Source organism: Fringilla coelebs (assembly GCF_963513975.1).
Source record: "Fringilla coelebs genome assembly, chromosome: 5".
Classification (NCBI taxonomy): domain Eukaryota; kingdom Metazoa; phylum Chordata; class Aves; order Passeriformes; family Fringillidae; genus Fringilla; species Fringilla coelebs.
The window spans coordinates 61,911,625-61,931,913 of NC_140033.1; the positions used below are offsets into that span (position 1 = coordinate 61,911,625).

General features: G+C 40.7%; 1 protein-coding gene across 1 annotated transcript in view; it reads left to right on the plus strand.

Annotated features, from left to right (window-relative positions):
• Positions 1 to 12,908: 12,908 nt before the first annotated feature.
• The window catches only part of CAPRIN2 (caprin family member 2), a gene marked incomplete at both ends in the record, with an annotated part of 31,484 nt that continues 24,103 nt past the window's right edge, over positions 12,909 to 20,289 (plus strand). The window contains 4 exons of the mRNA XM_084205897.1: positions 12,909 to 13,157; positions 14,821 to 14,883; positions 17,930 to 18,016; positions 19,883 to 20,121. Coding sequence (XP_084062023.1) covers positions 12,909 to 13,157; positions 14,821 to 14,883; positions 17,930 to 18,016; positions 19,883 to 20,121 — 638 coding nt within the window. The remainder of the gene's footprint in view (positions 13,158 to 14,820; positions 14,884 to 17,929; positions 18,017 to 19,882; positions 20,122 to 20,289) is intronic.

The window sequence follows — 20,289 nt, forward strand, 5'->3', positions numbered from 1 at the left end:
CCTTCTCCTTTCACATTAGTGCTTTACTACTTCCTACATCTCTTGAATTAGTTAAAAGCAGCAATGTCTGTGAGCTGTGAACCATGAGGTGGATTTCTCCTGATTTTCTGATGTGGAGATTATGTACCTATGAGCTGGCCAAAGTAAAAAGGCAGTGTTTGTATAAGGGATTATGCTTTCTGCCTGCCTGTGGCTGCAGGGGAATGAACCCACTCCATTACCCAGGATGGGTGCTCTCACAGCTCTGTGCTCTATAATGAGTATGGAAATGGTATTTTAAACTGGGTAAATTATTGCCTGTCTCCTTGTTTAGAGGAGTTTGGCCAGTTACTGTCAAATTATTGGCTAAACCTAGTGAGAAGACAGTACAAAAATTATGCTGTCAGGTCTGCTTTTGTCTCAACAAAAGAAGTGAAAACTGCATCTTTTTGTTTCAGTCTTTTCTCTCATTTATAGTGTAGCAATAGTGTAAGTTATATGTGTATGTGCATGAGATGGGAGTTTACCCAGGCTCCTTGCTGACTTTATAAAGCTGTATCTTCCCCTCGGAATTTCCACCTAATTACAATTTTTTTTTCACTTCAGGTTTTCTAAAACCTTGTTCATTTTTTAAAATAAAAAACGCAAACAAAAAACTAAACCAAATCAAAAAACCACACCAAAGCCAGACAAACAAAACCAACATACAAATTAATAGTGGATATTAGCTGAGTACTGGTTGTTTTCAGCCATAGCCCTTATAAGTACAGCAGTTGTTGTGAACAACCACTGAGAAACACTAAGGAAAATGATATTTCTGTTTTCAGCACTTTCTGTCATCCCTTGTAAAACATAAATTCATTTAAATTTTCAAGTCAGTTGAAAACTTATGTCCCACAGAATAAATACATTTGTCTTTTAAAAACGCCACACATTCATCATTACTTCTACCTGCCTTAGTGTCTAGATAGCATCAAAAATAACAAATTCTTCAGTCTTTAGTACATTCATTTAATAATTATAAACATTCACTGGGCCAAAAGGATTCAAAGGAAATTAGATGTACAAGTAACAAGCCTCATGACTATGCAATGAAGTGGCAAATTTTCAAATCACAGTTTTACAGCATGTGTATGAGTTCACTGTTCTCTATTATCTATTTAGAAATCACTGCCACAACTCTCTTATTAATGTATGAGGTAGAACCCAAATGTATAATAATTTCAATCACCTTCATAATTTTTTTAAAGCATTGCTTTACGACTCTCCATTATCATATGCAAAACTGCAAAGTCGATTCCACTTGATTTATTTCATATGTTATTCCAACAGCATCACAAACAGTTCATTGTTTTGCATCACTCCAAATAATGAGTTCAAGACATCCTTTCCTTCCCAGCACTTCATGCTGCACATTTCATCATGGGTAATTGTCTGATGGAGAAGGGAAGCAGGTAGCCTGGGGCTATGAGAAAGAAGCAGGATCAATGAAGAAGTGTTGGACACAGGTCTTATAACCCCTAAGGACCATGGAATATTTGGAGGATGGATAAAAAAAGGAAACAGGATGAAACTAATCAACAGATGATTAAAAAACATAGTTTAACTTCCCTCCTTCATCAGAATGTTATCCATCATCACAGATGTTCTCTCCTAGGATGGGAAACTTCCAAACAACCATGAGATTCCCATAAAAGGTACTGGATAAAATTAACTGAGCTCTGTCTGACTGCTGCACTTACAGTACAACAATTAACATGAGTCTAACACAACAATTAACAATTAACATGAGTCTAACAAACCACTGATTAACTAATCAGTATAATTTTAAAAGCCTAAGGAAACTAAAAAAAAAATCACATAATGGTGCTAAATTAAATGGGAGTAAATTAATTTCTTGTGCACTTAAGCCTGTGCTTTGCTGGACTGGCAGCATACTAATCACATAAAATGCATCTACTTAGAAATACTCCCATTTCTTCTCAATCTACAAAATGTAAACACCCCCTGTTCCTACACACACAGAGTGAAGCACATGTTCCTCTCCTGATGATTGTGGTGTAAAAGTACAGCAACTTCTTCTTCCACTGTATATTTGGAGGGGCAGGCTGTTTGGAAGGCAGAGAAAGAATCTAGTCAATTTGCTAAAATTCAGTCTGCTACTTGACAATTTTTTTTATCCTTGATGCCAGTTTTCAAGGGAAGTTCCCATGTGAAGTTCTATTCAACAGCACCTGCTGCCTTGAATGAGTTCCTAATAGCAAGAGTAACATCAGCTAAACATGAAAAAAAAAAATTAGAAATGTTTTGCAGCCAAATAAATTGCTATAATTTTTCTACTTGAAGCCTGTATATATAATTTCAGTGTAAATAATCACAAAATTATTTGGCTGTGAGAAGGGTCATTTGCTGCGAGGCTGGAGGGACAGAAGTTTCATAAAAATATTTTCTTTAAGTTGCATTGGAAATTTAGGCAACTAATTTAGGTTCCACCCTAAGGTCATTCATAGTTGTTGGGGTTTGGTATATTGAGTTTTCTCTGCTACATCCCACCATATAAAACCAAGGGCAGAAGAGGAGCTGAGCAGTGTTGTACTGCCTTGTCTAGAGCCATTCCATTCCTGGGGATGTTCCAGGTCTGTGGATCCCCTGTGTCATTTAAAAAACCCCACAGCTCTTCAGGAAGAGAGTCTGAGACTCAGCTTGTGATCCACTGAAGGAGACAAATAATAACTACCAAAAGAACAGTTCTAAATTATATTGGCACTTTGTATGGCCATCACACCTGAATATCTTTATAAAATCAGGGTAAGTAATGCAGTTTCCAATGGATTTTCAAGATCCTCTGAGTTTTTACTGTATGTTTCCCTGCAGAGAGCAGAAGCATCCACCTAACTGCAGTCAGGCACTGCTTGGGGGACTTTTTTGTAAGGGTACAAGAAACTTGAACTGCACAGCAAAAGAAACTTTCAACAGGAGCAAACTTTCAACATGCAAACCTGAAACTGGTAAACCTTTGGAAATGTGAAACTAACAGCAGCATCAGGTGTAGGCATCATGGCAAAGTAAAGGGCAATGGGGACGTTTTTAATTTAAGATCTTTCTCATAAAATACATCCAAATATTCAGTGAGGGTTTTTTTGCTGTTGTTGTTTTGTTTTTGTTTTGTTTGTTTGCTTGTTTGCTTTGGTTTGGGGCTTTTTTGTGAGCACAGAAGTCAAATTTAGGTCTCCACTGAATACCTAAGTACAGAGGGAACAAAATATTGACTGGTGAGAAGCCCCCAGCAAAATTCCCAATGCCTTCAATGAAGGCTGGGTGATGTCTTGCAGGATTACTTATGTACTTCAACATAAACCTGCGAACAAAAACTTACAGACCATGGGGCTTTTGGTTTGGTTTTCAGAGTGGCTGGACCTTTCTGGTTCCCATTGATGTCAGAGGGAGCTCTAGGTGGTTCAGCGTTTCTGAAAGTGGAGATTTTAGCTGTGGTGCTGTCTGCTGGGTCTAGGGCTACCTGGGGTCCTACCTACCCCAGGGGTCTTGGAGGATGTTAAGATAGAATGGCTCCTGGTTCTGCATCTGAGCTCTGATCCACTCACCAGTCACACAGGGGAATTATTTTTCCAGTTTTTATTAACAATCCTGTGTATCATCATGCTATTGACTCTTGAGTCAATCCAGGGTGTTTTATTCTGTGAAATGAATACATAATGATATTTATTTATCATTGAAACATGAAGATGTGTCCATGCTACCTTTCAGCCTTACTGTAAGATTTGTGCTTTGATGTGGTTTTTACAGTTTTCCCAAGCTCACTCCTGGCTCTTTGTTTTGTTATCAGCAGTGATGGTGCAAGACTGCTCTTCTGGGGATCTGAAGACACTCTGCTGCTGTTAGCTTGTCTGGAGGCTGAAGGCTCTCATTATTTCACAGGGTTTTTATCTAGTGTGCAGCCCACTGAAAACCAGGAAAATTTAATTATTCTTCTATATCCTGTCAGGCTTCGGAGATGGTTCTGATTTTTTTTTACTAGAAAATGTTCCTGGTATTCCACTGGCTCTAGAAGGTATGAGAACAGTATGCTTTTGACAACAGTATTCATTACTTTTTTTTTAAACTCCATGTCTGTATGCTCTAAGGGCTGCAGAAACACTAAGGTTTTATTTTATTTATGTATTTTTTTAAAAAACGGGATGTCTGAATTGACCAGTATTCATAACCTTTAAAACAGAATAATACATATGTATCTGAATTAGATGAAGGAATAATACCAAGAATAAAGAATTATTCATAAACGCTATAAGTAAAGTTATTTCATGTAACTTTTTCCTTGGCATCCTAATACTGTCCTGGAAAGCTGTCTAGATTTTTTATCTCAAGGAAGCACTTGCTACTTTTCTTTGAGAAGATGAACTATCCCACTAAGATCATGACTCTTGTGAACAGGAAAAACAGCAAAGGCAAAAACTTTCATGCTTTTCAATACTAATCTTTAATAAAAATGAAACTTGCATATTGCCTTAATTAAGTCGGTGGGATTCGTTAATTGCTCAGAGTCAAACATGGGCTTATGCAGATGGCTAATAAGGGTCCTGAATAAAAAAATTAATTTTCAGGTTCAGCTGCAGTTTATACTCCCTGTGGTTCCATGCTCTGACATTCATGTGAACGACTGCACTTACATCAACATAGCAAACATAAAAAATGCCAAGTACTTAATCAAAAACTATGAAGCATACTTAGATTTTACTTAATCAAGTTGCTTCAAGTGAAAGCTTCCTTCTTGTGGCAAAACTTAATAAGGTAAGAGAAAACCAGATTAGTTTCTATGCAGGCATTTTAGGAGGGAGCTTCCTTTGTTATAAAGACTGAGAGTAAATGAAAATGGGAGTTAGATGAGGCAGGGGCTTAAATCAATGGCCAATATTGAATTAATTTTGATAGTATAAAAAATATTAAGACCCAACTTGTCAGACTCCCTGGACAAAGACATGGTGCTTTTTGAGAGCCTTATGAAATTGTTGGGATGGTTTCAGCCTTGTTAAAAATTTTCAACGATATTTTTATTTCTCATAAAAATCGATGGCTTTTTTTATAAGTATACTGATAGATTTAGGAGCAATTTGTTTGCTGGTGAGTCTAAGAAAATAACGGTTGCAGGATAAGATCTTTTTAGAATATAAATGAATGAAGAGCCTGGATTTTATTAAAAACTAGAAAAATTAAGGACTATTATCAAAATTGGTTTTTGTACTTTGAATTCTGCAAGGAATCATTGGAAGCCTTCAAGAAAGACAGGACCTATTCTATAAATCTTGAACGGGTTTATTTGCATTCATGTGTTGTTTTATATTGTGATAAAATGGCCAAAATAAAACTACACATATGCATGCACATATTAGAAAACCCTTCTCTGTTTTATAAAAGTACCAGAGAGATGTTTTGGGTCTCTGCTTTGTGATTTTCCCCTATCATTTCTATTTACCATTCATGCTAAACTTTTGTCAACATTTTCCCCATTCAAACACCATGTTATTTCACGTAAAATTTAAGTATTTACAGGAACACAGATGAATGAAATAAGTTAACTGATAATAAAAATTTTTCCAAGCTTTGTTCACTAATAATTTTGGATGGTTTTTTCCCTCCTGACTGAATTTCACAATAGCACTTTGTGAAGATGCCAAATTTTGCCCCTCTTTTTATTCAATTACATACAGATGCACAACATTTTGCATATTAAATTGCTCAGAACTTCAAGCAGGAAAAAATGGAGCCACAGAAATTGAGTCCTGAATTCAGGTCACAGAGAGATTTCAGGAATGTCAATTGTCTACCATTCATCCTTTCTTCCTAATGAGAAAAAAAATCAGAACGTGGGGCCTATTTTTTCCTATCCTCTCAACTTATTGGGTAATGCTGCAGAGAAAGCTACCAAATTGCAGAGATAATCTGCAATGGTCTGAAATCAGACTTTTAAATTAAGCTTAATCGAGTCCCAGAAGGCATCAGTGACACAGTAGGATTCAAAGGGAAACACAAGTGAAAACATTTTTCACTGGTCCACCTGAAAAGCCTGAGATCAAAGGTGTTTAGGTGGCAATAAGAAGGAAATAAATCTGTCATTAACATTTCCCTGGGAATAATAAAAATCCATTAGCTTCTCTGGAGGAGTCAGATTATTGGTTGTGCAGTAAAAAACATGGAACTCATTACTATCTAAACCATACTTAGGATGATTAACTGGATCAAAATCCCAAGCAAGTCAGGCTGTTATATTTTTAAAACCTATTTAACTTAAATATTTCTGACCCATGCACTGTGGTTGTAGGGGTACAGAAGTCTGAGATTCATGCTTGGGAGGTGCCAGGGAATCACCTGTAACACAGAGACCAGAGCTGTGAGCCATTAAGGATTCTGCAGCTGAGCCAGTGGACAAACAAACCAAATTCTGGGAGAAGAAAATGTGATCACATAAGAACTCAGAAATATGAATAGGTAGGACCTCAGAAAGATTTTTAAAAACAGCTGGAAAACTACTTTCATGGAAGTGAAAACCCTAGCAAAAATCCATAGTGCCGCAGCAGGAAAATACAGTGTAAGAGTAATATTTTAATGGAGACCTGCAGCATCCAAGGGCTCTTAGGGCTGTGATGGAAGGACAAGGACACCAAGCAATTCCTAGGCACTTCTTGGGAAGCAAAGAATTCCTGGACTATCGAGGTTCTGCCAGGGGAGCAGATGAAGATAGCACACCCAGTATCTCAGGAACATGTGGTTAATCCCTGTGCAGAACTGGGAGCATGTGCAGTTCTGTAGCTCTTCTTTTCAATAAACTCTTTCCACCACAGAACTCTCCTTTCCTTTTAGGAAAAAGAAAACATTTTTCTGCAGACTTACAAAATGAAATAATAAAGATCTGTTTTGGAGACACTGTTGGTTTCAAATGGACAAACAGCCTGGGCAGTTTTTAATTAGCATTCCTGTGAATGGTGGAGGTGGGATTATCCCCCTTTTCTACAGGCAAAAGTCACAGATGCTAACTTTGAGTACATAATTCAAGACATAATTCCTCAATCTCCAGGATATTTGCATTCAAAGGACCATATTATGCTCAAAGCATCCCCTTTGTTTATACTAGTTGCAGCTGTGAATGCTCTGTACCTCCAACCACATCCTAATTCATCTAGAAAATGAACACATCCATGTAAAATTCCTCAGAAGTCTGTAGCAGAGAGAGCTTAATTTAGTTTAAAAGTAAATGTTCACTTGCATTTTCCATAAAAATATGTTTTCCGGCAGTTGTTTTGCTCATTCACTGTAAACCTTCTAAATCCTGCAAAACCTAGGAATGTATCCTGAACTCAACTGTTTTAATGCACGGCCCAGCTTTGTTCTAAGGCCACATCCATGCCAGGCACAGAAAAATGGGATAGGAGAGGTGTTGTGGAAAAAATAAAAACTCTATATCTGTTCATGTATCAATGGACCAAAAAGAAATGTTTCTGACTCAAATAAATCCACTTTCATGGACTGGTCCCTGTTTTGAAGCATTTACAGGCACATAATTCTTTAATCTCACAGCTGCAAATTAGTGATTTTTCAAAAAAACTTTTCCCTCATGCACACACAATAAAGAAATCCCATATGAATGCCTGCTCTGCAACACTTCCCCTTTTGCAAAAGAGGTTTGATTAACTCCTAAGCAAGGACAGAGACATTAACAGAGGCAGGTGCTGCTGCTTCCACTGCTCAGATCACATAATCTTTCTGCTTAGCTGGGCCCTCTTTTTACTAAGCTTGCCCAGAATTTTTAAAATTTATTTTTGCTTTAAGACTTTTTCAGTTCCAAATGAACTCTTCCCTTCTGGGTGAGTGCTTCAAATTGAGTTGAGACAAACTAGGGTTTAGATTAAGTGATTTTTAGATGTCCCATCCAACCCCAATCATTTGGTGATTCCCAGTGGGACTGAAAAAACAAGCAGGTCACAGGATCCTTTCTACACTTTCACTGAAATTCCAGAAACCCACAGCCTGGAAACAGGAATTTCAGCTTCTGCCAGGGAACATAACTCCATTCCCTTGCAGATCTTATGGGTGTTAACATGGACCTTAATTAAACACATGCTGTTTGGCCTGGAGCTATGTAGGTGAAATTTGGCTAAGCTTGTAATGGCTGCTTCCAGGCACAGTAACTATTTCTGTTTAATTTTGTTGCTCCTTTTCTCCTTTCCCTTGAAAATTTTGGGAGAATTTTTCTGATGAAAACACAGAAGGTGAGTGGGAAAAAAAAAGAAAAGCAAAATGAAACTAATTGAAAAGAATCAATAGAATCTAGAATTCTGGTGAGGTGAGAAGTGAGCCAGGCAACTGAAACCATCTGGGAATTGGAAAGGAAATGGAATGGAAATGCCTGGCATTGGTTGCATGCAAAGAGCAGGAACATGAACCAGTTTGCTGGGCAGGATTGAACATGGAGGCAAAAAAGGAGGAAAAGTTTCTATACAAGGAAACTGCAATCAGGATCCTATGATGAAAACACAGAAGACAAGGAGCTGGAGTGTACAGGGAGAAGTGTATGTTTAAGAGGCGTTTCTGAAGTTAGAAATCACTGTGAGGTGCAGCAGCTTGTGTAAGGCAGTGGTGGACACTGAATGGAACAAACATTCTCCAGACCTCTTGGCTCTGAGTTCTGAACAGCAGACAGGCAGCCACAGGATTTATATGTGGAAAAAACTCCATGCAGCATAAAACAGCTTTGTAGCAACATATTTCCTCTCCAGGGCCTTCCAATAAATTGGGTGTAATTCTGACTAACAATCCTCTTTGTGAGACCTAATGTATTTATCTCATGTTGGATCCAGAATTTCTTAGCCTTCCTGTCTGAAATATGTTCCATGACTGAAACCGGTTCTCTAGTCCATCGGTGAATAATCTTTGCAACATCTTCACTGTCTCTCTTTCTCTCCTGAGGTTAACAAGGAGCTGATCTAATTCTACACATCCACTTGCTGGAGTTTCACAATGCAGTAACAGAGGGGATGGCAGGGAATGAAAATGGGAACCTGGTCACAGTGTTCACCACAGCTGGCTGCGGGCTGGCCCACTGCAGCTGGAGGGACAGAGCTGCCATTGAATGCCACTGGCATTAGGGAGGGGTTTAGCAGGCTGGATAAAGAGTCGGGTGGGGAAAACTGGAAGTGGTTGGGCAAACGGTTGGAATTGTGTGCAAAGGAGATCCTCCTTCCCAAAGGAGCCCGTGACTTGGACAGCATGCAGACCTGGGGAGAAAGACTGAGCCTGGGGCTCAGGATTGGAAATTGGAATCTGAGAAAAATGAGAGCAGGACAAACTTCTGGGACTGGGAAAAATTAGGGCCGTCCCATTGGGAGGGGATGAGCAGAATCAATCAAACATGACAAAAAGAACAGAACAATTGTCTTCAGCCATTAGAGCGTACTTCCTTCTGATCCTAGAGAAAAAGGCTCAGATCCCATGGCTATGACTGATGCACGGCTTGACCATCATAACCTATGATCATCTTAGAGATGATCTCACAATGGATCTGCAAGATGGCATTAAACTAATTAATTTAGGCTGTGCTTAATCCTGGCATTTCCTAACTTCACTGGACTTGACCTTACCACATTAGTACACTCTTTACAGTACTCTAGAGACCACAGATATATTAAAAATGTATACAGCATTAGTCTCAATTAGATACTTTCTATTTTTATAAAATGAAATTAAAATATTATTTGATTTTAAATATGGATTTGGCTTGTATGAAGTTTCCTTTTGATTTTTCCCCTTTTATACAAATAATTGTAAAAGTGCACTATAAAGAAGTTTATCAGTAGTTAACTATGACTTACAGAACAGTCCCAGGTGTATGAACATTAATTATGACTTCTTATTAAAAAATGCATTAACTGATCATTCATTTCATAATTACTTTTCAAGGATCTAGCCCATCCGTGTTAGCTTTGCAAAAACCCCACAAAAATCTACTGGAAGGACTCTCAAAGCCCACTGCTTATCCTAGACACAAGCTGTGTCTTACTCATTACCAATTCTTTTCAGTCATGAAAACTGCCTCACCCAGCAACCTCATTCTAGGAGCCAGGGCTATAAAAAAATGTAGACTTTTGGGACATGTGATTAAAGAATTTGACACATTCAGAAGCGGCAAGATTGTGCTTGCTACAGGTGGTTGCATACAACTGAATCTGATTCTGTGATACTCTGTGAATTCTCCTTATTGTTTGAATCATGTATCATTTGCTTGTTTGTTCTTACATATAACCCTTCCTCCCCTGTTCTCTCATCCATCCATTGTACTACATAAATAATTTTTGCGTTCTGTAAAACCTGTCTTTGCAATCCGTCCTCACTAACTCAGTTTTCTCTCTTTCAAAATGTCTCTTTTTTCATTACTTTTGCAACTTTCAGGATTGCTATGAACTTGCCATATAGTTTATTTATTCTTTGTGGTAATGGCCACAAAAACAGAAACACAGAAAACAGATTTCCAGCTTAGTCCTCTGACCTTTGGAAGGTCTGTTTTTCCTAGTCTTCTAGCCTTCCATAGCATTGATTGTTAGGTCTTAACAGAAGTTTGTTTGTGATTACTTCATATTCAATTCACTTCCAGTGCTTTTACTAGTTATTGAGGGTTTACACGGTTGGGTGGCATTGGGTCGTCCTATAATGAGTGGCTGAGGGAGCTGGAGGTGTTCAGCCTGGAGAAAAGGAGAAACAGGGGGGACCTGAAAGGAGGTTGTAGCCAGGTGGGGAATTGGGTTCTTGTCCCCAGCAACAAGGGATAGGATGAGAGGATAGTCCTAAACTGTGCCAGGGAAGGTTTAGGTTGGACATTAGGAAGAATTTCTTCACAGAGGGGTGATTAGACATTGGAATAGACTGCCCCGGGGGTGTGGCGGAGTCAATGTCCCTGAAGGTGTTTAAGGAAGGGCTGGGTGTGGCACTCAGTGCCTTGGCCTAGTGTACAATTCAGTCATAGGCTGGACTCCAATTTAATTGATTCTGTGATTATTAGAGACATTCACTTTTTTTCCCACGTAAGGTGACCCACAGTCCTGCAGGTCTCCTCCAGGACTTTTTACGGGCCCAGAGGAGCCCTTCAGCTGGTTTCCAGGCACAGACCAACACCTTTCCCGTGTCATGACCGCACCGGCCACAGGGTGTGACTGAGCAGTGGGCTCTCAAGGGGAGGAGGCCGAGGGATCCCCTTGCACTGGGAGGATGGAGCCCTTGTGTGGGGCTGTTCGGGGAGCGCTGCCGGCCTGCCCCGAGCTCAGTGTGCTGAGAGGCTGCTGCGATCCACGCCATGCGACAGCGCGCCGTGGCTTTGCCAGGGCCCCGTGCCAAACCTCGCCCTCACGGACGGCACATGGCGGAGTGTCACACCTGACCACCCTTCCCCACGAAGCCGGAGATAGGGCCGCTCTCCCCGGACGTTCCTTGCCCCGCCAGGGCCGTCGCTGAGGTCCCTGCAGGAGCACCAGATCCCACCCGAGAGATGGTCCTCTGGCTCCCTGGGGAGCCGACAGCATCCCACAGAGCTGCCGGGCGGACGGCCCGACCTTCAGGGGAGCCGCCCCGCGGCCCCGCCCTCCAGGCCCAGCGCAGGGCGGGCGGGCAGGTGAGGCGGCGCCGGCCATTGGGAGCGGGCGGTGACCGGCGCGGAGCCGCCCCGCCCCGCCGCTATATGAGGCGAGGGGCGGGCGGCGGGGCGGGCCTGAGCGTGTGCGGGCACCGAGGTGAGCGGGGAGGCGGGAGCGAGCTGGCTGGGCGGTGTGGGGCCGGCGGACCGCGGGCCCCGCAGCTCGGCGGCCGCGGGAGGCGGAGGAGGCGAATCCGCGGCAGGAAGGAGCCGCTGTTCCTCTCTTTGCCGCTCCTCCGCCACCGCCCCGCTCGGGGAGCCGTGGCGGCCGTGCCTTTCTTCCCCCGGGAGGAGCTCCCTGGCCATCATTGGCAAGGACGCGATGGAGGGCTCGCCTCGGCTCCCCCGGCGGCGGAGGCTGTCCCGGGGAAAGGCGGGTGTTGCCCCGGCTGCCTGCTGGGGTGATGTGGTGCGGCCTCCCCGGCGGCGGGCAGGCAGAATTGTGGTGTCATTGCTTTCCAGGAGCAGGTGTCCGTAAGTAGTTGAAGATGAGGGTGGCCGAGCATGTCTTGCAGAAACTCTGCTCAAGGTTACAGCCCCTCCGATGGAAGCTGGTGTCTTGCCGTGGCACAGGCACGTTTTTTGGATGGGTGTAGGCAGGAACCAGTTCCTCACGAGGAATGATGCTGTTGTAACTAAGCTGGCTTAGTTTGCTTATCAAACGTTTTTTTCTTTTTTTTTATTTTGCATGGATTTTTTTTTTTTTTTAAATTGCGCTGACTTTAATTTCTCGGTTGGATTGCTGCGGAGGTCATGAAAGGGTAAAACTGATTTAAGAGGATTGAGAACAAGAGGGGCTATACCTTCAGGCATGGCCCTTCCAAATTTTCATTCAGGCTGCAGCCCGGATGCCAGGCTGCCGGTGTGATTTGCAATTGCTTGCTTGCAGTTTTTCCCGTATGGGTGATGTGTGCAGGAAACCTGCCTCGTTTTATATGGTCACTATATTGAGTTTCTGGAATCCTCTCCTGTGCTGTCTAATTCTGCCTATGTAAAGGATTTTTGGTGTCTGGATGGGTGGGAAGGCTGGGAACAATACGAAGTTTGCCTTGCTTTGACATTCTTGCTACAGATATTTTGAAAGGGAGGGAGAGGCGTGGAAAAATTGTGGTCGGTCCTTCCCGAGGCTCGGTTTTGTGGCTGAATGTGTGATGTGACAAGAAAAGACGCAACTTGAAAAGGAGCAGTGGGGTGTGAGAGAGCTAAATAAAAGAGTTTCTTTGCAGCTCCATCCATTTCAATGGTGCGGCTTTCCCAAGCCCCTTTCCATCGTCCATCATCACCTTCAGGCCGGTCGGAGGAAGGGGAGGAGAAGAGGATGAAGGCGGCCAAGCAGCAGGTGACCCCGGCTGGGGAGAGCCCGGCTCCCGCCAGCCCCCTGCAGTCCGCGCTGAGCACGGCGGCTTCTCCTTCCCAGGCCTATGAGATCTACATCGACAACGGGCTCATCTGCCTCAAACACAAGATCAGGAACATCGAGAAAAAGAAGGTAACTTGGTTTTCTTGCCCATGGCACCTACTTAAACTGCCGGTAGTAAAGCTCATTGCCTTTAAAATATTTCATGTTATTTCCATTATTTTTAACGGCTGGAATAAGGTGATGTGTGTATATAGAGACAATATATGTTGATCAAAACTGAAGATGCTTCTCTTGACCAAATCAGTTCAGAATAAGCTTGCATCTGATTTAAATGTGATTATAGTCTTGCAGAAATCTTTTGTCAATCATATGCATCTGATATTAATTTAGATGTAAATTGTTTGCAAAATCGGAAGTTAGAACAAGTGTTTCCTCTGATAGTGGAAATGTCAGATTATATTAAATATGTATTGCCCTTTATCTTGCATAAATATTTGACTTACATATTTTAAATACAGGTAAATGTTACTGACTGGAAAACTTTTATACAGAAATCCTCCAAAACTTGTTTTGACCTCTGCTTTCTTGAGGCTGGGGGGACAGAACAGTATTAGTAAGAATAATAACTGAGATAATTATACACCTAAAACATTGTAGCTGTGGCTCCTCAGACTTCTGCATTCTAAGGCTTTTCAGCTGATTGGCAGGTGACTGTGTGCTTGGCTTTGAATTGAGAGAATGTCATTTTCTGTAGCATAAAAGATGTCAAGGTGCTGTTGCTTTCAGTGCTGGATCAGGATTACAGGAGAGTGTGAATATGTTGTGCTACTCTAAATGTCTGAAAAGCTTTTAGTTAGGGCAAGGAGAGAGAGTAGATCAGACGTCTGGCCATGTGCTTAGGAGACTTGATCCTCCTGCAGGAGATGCAGTATTACTGCTGTCTCATGTCATGCATCATGCTGTAATTTTGAATAACATCAGACAAGCATGTTTCCTTTGTGTGATTAAACAACTTTGTGTTGTAGTCTAATTCTGTCCAAGGAAGCTTCTTGTTGTGAATTTCTCTGGTACCTTTGATTTTCACATGAATGACAATATGGCCTTATCAGCAAATAAAACTGTTACTTACTAAAATGAGTAGAAAGTATTCCTACTCTTACACTCCTAGTGGTACTGTGTCAGTGAAGCTCTAGATACACACATGGAATAGTGTTTGACTTCATGGTGGTGAGGTCACCTTTCTTTTCCCTAAAGAAGATTTGCAATACCAAATAGTTTAATTTTGTATTATTTGCATCAGCATTTAAAGACTGCTTTGGTATATTGGAAATAAATCTTATTTCCTCCCATATACTTGTTCGCTTTCTTAGGGAACAGGGCTATAAATTTTTGATGTAACTAAAGCCAAATTTTTGAAAGACATAACAAGGATTATTCAAGGATAATATAACTAAATTCCAGCATTGACTTGGGAAAGCTAAACAAGCCTACCTTAAACAAAGACACTGGATGTATTTGAAACCATTTAAAGATCTTGGATCAATGCATTAATAGTTCTTAAATGAAAGAAAAGTAGCAAGTAAGAACTGAAAGATCAGTGATAGGGAAAGGATGTAGACAGTCCTGCAGACTGACATTGCCAAATCAAAGGCATAGCAAAACTCTGTGTTCCTTTCTCCAGAAGCAATAGGAAATAGAAGGTTTTCTGTTCTATGTTACAGTATTTCACTCATACCCCTTGCTTAATTTTTGTATTGATTTCTGCATAATGTTTACTTTGAATTTTCTGCAGCTCAAACTAGAAGACTACAAAGATCGTTTGAAGAAGGGGGAAGCCCTCAATCAAGACCAATTGGTAAGCTTGCTTTTTATGCACAAGTGGAAGGCCTCAAAACCTTCTGATCTGGCAGGAAGGATGAGTTGCTGAAGGAGATGATGTTTTTATAGAAGCAGTACCTAAATGTATTTTTCATAAAACCAAATTAAGAAATTATTGGTAATCAGGCTGAATGTTGAGCCCATAAGCTCTGTTGCCTGTTTTAACCTTCATGGTGTTCCCTGAAGGAATAGAAGATCCCTGTTTATCTTTGCTTTGTAGATGTTCAGCTTCAGTGCTCCTGCACCTCTGTTTCTTAATGAGGTATCCGTGTACAGTTGGTCCATATGGCAGTGCAGTGTTAGAACCCAAGCCTCAAGAATTCTGATGTGGCTAATTCTCTTGATTTCTGCATTAGCAGCTATTACTTGAAATTGCCTGTTGTCTGTACAGTGCTGTTGGTTATAAGTAGCTGTTAATATAACTGACAGTGCTGGCTCTTTTTTGTCTTGGTCTGGAATGGATTTTAGATCTGAAACCAAGTTTCTGTAACATGAAAAGTTTAGCAGAGCTCAGTAGGAGTGTCACATAATCCAAAGAGTTTGTTGCTCTACTAATCTAGGAGTTGCATTTTTAAAATGTAGTGGACACATGCTGAAGTGTAATTGTCTGTGGGTACTGACACTTGAGTGATAGTGGTGATCCTGCTAATGAACCAGCTGGAAAAATGTCACTTATTGCTAACTTTATCACAGTGCAGCTGTCTGAGAACACAAATTCTGTTTTCTTACTGTGAATCATTTGTAAAAGAGTTAAACTTAAGTGGGATAAGAGGGGGAACATGGTACCTTCTTAGAAGTAGAGTAAACCTGTTGGAGTAAATTGTCACTTAGTACTTAACTGCAAAATCTGATGTGGTCTCATGCCATATCAAGTGCAAAAGTAAATTAATTAAATCTGATGGTTTGGAGTAGGTTGATGACTTTTGATTCCTCTCAACTCAATCTTCAATCAGGTGGGCAAGAAACTTTTGTGTTTAGATCATCGGTGTTCTTCACAATCTGTTTGCTGCCATGAACAGTGAGACTATTGAACAATGTTCTGTAAGTTGGAATAGTCTTGAATGTATTGACTGCTTTGGTATATGCCCTGGACTGTGAAAAGCTGTTAGGTGACAGTGTTTGGAAAAATGGCATTAACTTGGTTACTGATTTTTAGTATTCCTAGCTGGGTTTCACTTTTTGAGCTTTAGTGTCTTCATCCCAGTTTCTGGAGTTTCTTAGGCTACTAAAATGAAGAACTAGATTCAGTCTCCATAGTGAGGGTGACGATTTTAGAAGCACATATGCACTCAATATTTAATTAATAATTTTAAGTCCCCTGCTTCAGTGGTTCAGATATAGAAATACTGCGTTTGTAACTTTCAGATGCAAATTTGTGGTGCATGTACAAATTGAAGCTGGAGTAGAGTTTAATAGATCTTAACACCTAAAGAAACCAACTGCCTTGTAATACAGTGGTGTTCTAATATAACTTGGTGTCAGTTATAGTTTTAATTTTCTCACACAGAGGAAGAAGTGCATGTCTGGTGATGAACTTGTTTTGCAAGCAATTTGGGTTAAGCTGTAATTACTTATGGTGCATGCCTGCCAGACCAAGTATGTGTGCTAGCCTTACATTAGGAAACATTTGTTTCAAGAATGAGGAGCTTCCAGCAGCTTATTGTGCTGTTTTGCAAGCTGAGCAGATTGTCCTCAGTACTGTTCTTCCAACATGCTCTTAATGAATGTTAATAACAGGTGTGACAGAAGAAAGCTATTGCTTTCATGTGGGCTGAGGGCCTGTCATGAGAGCAGTGGTAGCTGTTCTTGATGTTTTCAGGTGCAGAGTTTTACTCTGCAATTTGTGTTGTTAAAAGCACAATTACTGTAACCTGACTAGTAAATTGTTGGTGTTAATTGTGAGTCTTCCTCAAATGTGTGGGCATTGGATTCTTAGAAGTCATTCTCTCAAGTGCTAAGTGAATTGCTAAATAGTACTTCAAGGCTGCTTGGTAAATTGTGTCAAGACAAACCTAAAGCACCAGGTGAGAACTTGCACTTTGTGTTGAGTAGTGTTTAGTCCAGGTAGTGTCTAGTATGTCACAAACAAGGGAATAAAAGGAACTGAGCAATCAAACTGAACAAATGAACATGTAACTTGTTTTCCAGTTGCTTAGGAACACGTATGGAATTTGCAGATGTCCCAAATCTTATTGGGACAGTAGATTACGCTTTTGTCACTGCCCTGATGAAACACTAAACACTAACACTGCTGTGAAAGAGCTTTATGTTAGACTGATGGGCCTGTTCTAGAAAAACCTGTGATATCCTGTCAGGAGCATAAACCAAATTGGGTGTAAAGCACATGTGAACAACTGGAATTCAACTTGTTACTTCATGCCTTGTGGTGTAAAGATATGGACAGCATGTCTGGACTACAGCATTTTGCAATCTTCAGAGCTGTCAAGGGAACTTAGAGAAATCAACTAACCTGTTAAAAATGGGGTATATCAAAATGCAATTTAATCTACTGAATTTATTTTTGAAGACTAGCCAGTAAAATATTGGTTAAAGTCATCAGTGAAGACAGGAGCGTGGCTTCTTTTGTTGAGACTAAATTGGAAAGACTTATTTCTGGAAGTATGACTTGCTGTGTATATTTCTAAAGTTTGAAAAATTTGCTGTAAAGATGTTCAGTTAAGCATGAGGGTAGAAGACCTGTGCTGAATTTTTCCTGTGTTCCTTCCAGGCTTTTAGACGAGTCTGATTTTAAATAGCTATTTACCTCTGATTGCCAAGACCTATATAGGCTTGTAGGATATGTGTCTGGTGCTATGAGCTGGCTTTGAACTGCATCTCAGACAGTTACAGGTGAATGATATTTGCAATTAAAGTACCAGCCACAGACACAGTATCTTTAAAAAGGTACAGTTTCAGAGAGGAACAAACTAAATTCTTCACAATGAGAATTTAAGTACAAGGCAAGGGAGTTGCAATCAGTAGTCTTAGGCATGAAAAATACATTTTTATCTATTCTTTTGTAGGAGGCAGTAGAGAAATATGATGAAGTAGTGCACAACCTGGAATTTGCCAAGGAGCTTCAGAAGACTTTTTCAGGGCTTAGCCAAGATGTAAGTATAACTATTCTTCTCTATATTGACAGGAGGTAACTGCAAAACTACTACTCTAATGGCTGTACTTCTATTCCAGTGCACCCCTTGCTAGGAAGTTCCTGTTTTGTATCTCTGCAGCAGTGAAGCTTAGCCATAGGCTGAGGAGAGTTGGTTAAGGAGAACTTATTATTTGGTGCTTGTTAAGCAGTTGTCTGTTTCTGATCACTTGGTGGGCAAAGGCTAAAGAAGCTTCAGTGACTCCAGTGGTGGGCTCCTGAATGGCTGGGGCCTGGAAAATGAGACCTGTGGGGGGAGCCTGGGCTTGTTGGGCCTGGTGAAGAGAAGTCTTGCCAGGAGATGCACGATTATCCTTCAGACAGCATATACTCAAAAGGTGGAGCTGGGATTTTTGCTGAGAGATGGGGTAGGAGAAGCAAGGATCATTACTTGAAATACATGCTAAGCAGGTAGGAGGAAATGGTCACTCAGTGGGTGATTAAACATTAGAAGCAGGATGCCTAAGAAAGTAGTAAAATCTGTCCTTGGATTTCTTAAACACTTGACTGCATGAAGCTCTAAGCAATCTGGTCTTGATTCCCTGTAGCCTGTCTAGAAGCTGGGCTGGACAATGTCCCAAGGTCCCTTCCAAAATGAATTTTTTACTGCTTCTGGTGAGGGAAAGTGCTGGTTTTAAATCCCTTTGACTTCAATGCGAAGTACGTCCCTCAGTAAAATTTAACCGAACCTTATGGAGTTTGCTACTCAATCTGCTGTAGTTGTCTCTAATCGTGTCAAGACTCTGATTTAGTGCTTTATTTAGGTCTTTTTTCAGGATTTAAGGCACTTCATATATTTTTATGCAAGCGTTTTATCTTTGGACAAACTGGTCTCTTGGCTCAAGCAAATTCTACACTTACAGAAGATTTGATCCAAGGTAGTGGTAGGGAAGCTAAACATGATTAGTCACTGCTCTGGCATTATTTCTACAGAATGCTGAAGGACTGGTGCCTTGTGACCCAGTGTATCTTTGTGCAGATGTTTTAAGTAATCCAGCATTCTACCAGTTCATGTTTGTTCTTGAACTTATGCTGTATTTAAAGGCTAACCCACCTTGTTTTTAACTTGGCTCTGCTTCTATTGAAATGGATTCTACAGTCAATAGCCATTACTGGAACACTAGGGGCCATTCTGGCAACAGCATCCTTGCATCCTTTGCAGTGTGTTGTAGGGAACAAAATTTTCATAGATTGTGACACATATTGAGGCATTTTAAATTCTGCAGTTACTTGGATAGCTTCTGCTGGGTAGTTCCGTTAGTGCATGATAAGAGACTTGAATGCATATTCTGTATGTGTTCTGTAATTTCATGTTGTTGCTTATTTAATGAGTGTTTTAGCCTTCTGCCAACAGAAATAATGGTAGGATTCTGCTGTATCCTTTAAGTTGTCTTAATTGGAGAAACTTGAGACAATAGGAGACAACTTCTGCCTCTCTCTGTTGTAAATGTTAAAGATCAGCTAGGCCTGGATTGATGCATTGGTATCAATTCTATCAATTTCTTTAAAAGTTGGTGCAATAAAACAACTAGCAGGCATAATCAGGGTCTAGATATCACAAAGGCATATCACAAGTGAAGCTACCAGTATCCAGTTTGACTGAAAGCTAGATGTGTAGATGAGTAGATAAATGGGGAGCTCTTCCAAAGGAGGAGCTAAAAAGATTCTGGATATCTGATGAATTAGGAGCTTCATCTAATCAAAATAGTTGGTTTCCTTGTTGTAGGATAATCAATACTAGAACTCAAATGTTTTGTCCTAGAATCTTGTTACTAAACAGGGTTAAACACACTAAATTGTTTAATTGTTAAATTTTGCATTAAAATAGCTGCTGAAAGCACAGAAGAAGGCTCAGCGGAGAGAGAGCCTAATGAAGCTCGAAGCAGAGAAGAAGAAGCTGCGTACAATACTTCAAGTCCAGTATGTGCTGCAGAACTTCACTCAAGAGCATGTTCAGAAAGATTTCAAAGGTGGTGTGAATGGTGCAATATACTTGCCTTCTAAAGAACTAGACTACCTCATAAGATTTGCAAAACTGACATGTCCAGAAAGAAATGAGAACTTGAGGTAAGTTCAGGGGTTTTTGTCTAATTAGTATGCTTCATTTGTTGTGCTAAATGTCCTCTGTTTGACATTGCTGTGCCTTTAAATACTGTGTTTTGGAACACTAAAATTCTCTTCAGTACACTTGCTTTTGTCTGAGGTTAGGAATGTGAACATTTACCTAACTCAGAG